The sequence below is a fragment of the Poecilia reticulata genome, linkage group LG12, assembly GCF_000633615.1.
Source record: "Poecilia reticulata strain Guanapo linkage group LG12, Guppy_female_1.0+MT, whole genome shotgun sequence".
In the NCBI taxonomy this organism is placed as follows: Eukaryota; Metazoa; Chordata; class Actinopteri; order Cyprinodontiformes; family Poeciliidae; genus Poecilia; species Poecilia reticulata.
This window is the reverse complement of record NC_024342.1, coordinates 14,278,923-14,281,513: the sequence shown is the minus strand read 5'-3', so window position 1 is coordinate 14,281,513 and position 2,591 is coordinate 14,278,923. Positions and strand designations below refer to the sequence as shown.

Here is a 2,591-nt window from a genome sequence, read left to right as displayed (position 1 = left end):
TTTTTTATATACATATAAAAACAACTTCATGTGTTAGTGCAGCATTGACACCTCATGAATATGTAAAATGACAAATGATACAGAAATGCTCACATTTCATAAGATTGAGTGATTTATGTACATAAATACATTTTGCTTCTATATTTTCATACTTTTGCGTCACCACAGCATTTTACTGTCAGCCGTGAAACACTCCTCTTTGTCAACCCCCCCCCCCCCCTTTTCTCTCCCACTCTCTCCCACATACTCTTCTTCATTTTCATGCACCGTCTGCTTTTGTTCCATCTACCCCCGTTTATTTCCACCCATCCTTTACACCATTTACCTCTTTGCTCTGCCGTCATGCCTATGTCTCATTTTTTATAGCTGTCCTGGAGTTGATTGCTGATTTTCCCCTCCCTTGCAGACAGTGTTCCGCTTCGAGATCCTGTCTATATTATGAACCGCACTTTCAGGATGATTCCATTACATGCCTCCTAGCTGCTGGATAATTCAATAAGCACCGCTGAGCTGACACACAGTTATAATCTACTTAATGAAGCTACTGTACTGATGAAGTGTTTGCTGTTTCCACCTCTGTTTCTGCTTTCACTCCTTTCACTATTCTTCCGCTTTGCTCTTTATGTCCCTCCTCCTTCTTGCTCTTTGCAGGGTGTTGATGGAGAGCCATTCGAATGACAGCCGGGACAGTGGTCATCACTGGTGGAATTCTTGCTACGGTTATATTACTCCTTATCATCGCAGTATTGTGCTACTGTAGGCTACAGGTGAGGCTGCACTGACCATTCTGTTCATAAACATGTGAAATGATCATGCCTAGTTGTAATATTATAAAATACACCCCGTTCTTTACTTTACAGAACTTAATAATTACTCTCCTTGAAAAAATTGAACTCTAAAAGAACCTGCAAAGTATTTTGCCCATATTTAGAACCTACCTAACCTACTTACCTTCAGAATTTAAAAGGTAATTTGCTGGGACTTTGATGGAGCTTTCCAATTGTTTTGGAACTTCCTGTATAGCACCAAATACTATGCTGAATACCGTATTTTCCGAACTATAAGGCGCACCTAAAAACCTTCAATTTCCTCAAAAGCCGATAGTGCGCCTTATAATCCGGTGCACCTTATATATGGACCAATATTGAGCCACAACAGGTATAGCAAATACGGTAAGCAGCCGCCGACTTCATTTTCCCCCGTAAAGAGAAGAAGTGCGAGGTGCATGCTGGGATAGTTGTCAGAACGCTGGTTTGTTAATAAAGTTTGATAATACATTTAAAGCCAGGGGGGAGAGGCGGAGGAAGAGAGACAGAGACTGCAGCGGCAGCGTGTCGGTTGGTCTGTGTTACCCAGAAAGCAGTTGGGCACAATATCGCAACACCAACACCGTGAGTGAAACAACGACTGGGGCAGCCTACTATATAAAGTACTCTGACCACTTCTGTACAAATGTGGATGTGTAATACTAGAGTATGGAACAAATTGGCAAATATCTATGCGGTACGCCTTATAGTGCAGAAAATACAGTACTTTTCTGGATATTTCTCAAATACATTTTTAGAATGTTTTTCTGTTAACTGTCTTCAGAGGTATTTTCTTCAAACTTACTCTATACAGTCAACAAAACATTTTTGTAAGTTTCTCAGAATTTTCCAGTAACTTTTCTGAAACGTTCCTACAACTTGTTGGTTATTTAGCTAGAATTTAAGTAATGTATCAAAACTTACCAGGTACTGATACTTTAAGATTATTTTTCCAGAACTTAAAAAACAACTGGTAAGTTCTCTGAATGAACCATTAAGGTACCTGGTTCCAGAATGACTTAGTCCTTGTAGTCTATCTTTATTCTTACTAGTAAATGTAATTGAGACATGAAGTCATGGATCAATATGTCTTAAGCAGACGTTATTAGCTCTGGGAATGTATCCTCTGAGTTCCCAGAAAGGCATCTGCTAAATTTCAGAAAGGTAATTGGTAAAGTCCAGAATTTAATCTCCTAGGTCTGTGAAAGTAGCCTAAGAAAATGCTGACTGTATTACAGGTCTACAAATATTTTTTTTTCCTAAGTGAAAAGCTGAACAGGTCCTAAGCTACATAACACTCCAGTCAAGGTACATGTATCCTTGTCAGCTTTAGTCTACCACACGACCCATTTTAACCAGGTGACAACAAGTGTTATTTTTATTCTGAAATGTTTGAGTTCTCTGAAATGTCAGCATATTGCACATTTAGGACAAAGCATTAATTGACTCATGCTTCTATTTTTAAACAAACAGGGTTTAAGAGTGGCTTCATGCCTCAGTTTTTGTTTAAACAGACTAATTAAAGTCTCTCATCCAAATATTCATCTTTTGTCAACAGTTGATTATCGTTATAATTTCAGCCAATTTCAACGACCAATAAACCAAATAGGCAACATTAGCATCTAAACACAATGTCCAAATCACATCGTAAAACACCTGCGTGAAGCTGACACCCCACCCACGTCAAAAAATCCAGCAAATAGTCTGAATGGTTAGTGCTCCGTTTGTGCAGGTTTGTGCCGTTAAAATTTTCGTTTGTGCAGTTTTGGTTTCTGAGATATTAAA

The 2,591-nt window shown here is 38.8% G+C and overlaps 1 protein-coding gene across 2 annotated transcripts in view; it reads left to right on the top strand.

Moving 5' to 3' along the window:
• Positions 1–2,591, top strand: part of LOC103473624 (protein FAM163B-like) — a 26,767-nt gene that overhangs the window by 18,506 nt on the left and 5,670 nt on the right. For both annotated transcript variants that reach the window (XM_008423995.2, XM_008423996.2), the window contains one exon: positions 652–767. In XM_008423995.2, the coding sequence (XP_008422217.1) occupies positions 675–767 (93 nt within the window). In that variant the 5' untranslated portion in view covers positions 652–674. The remainder of the gene's footprint in view (positions 1–651; positions 768–2,591) is intronic.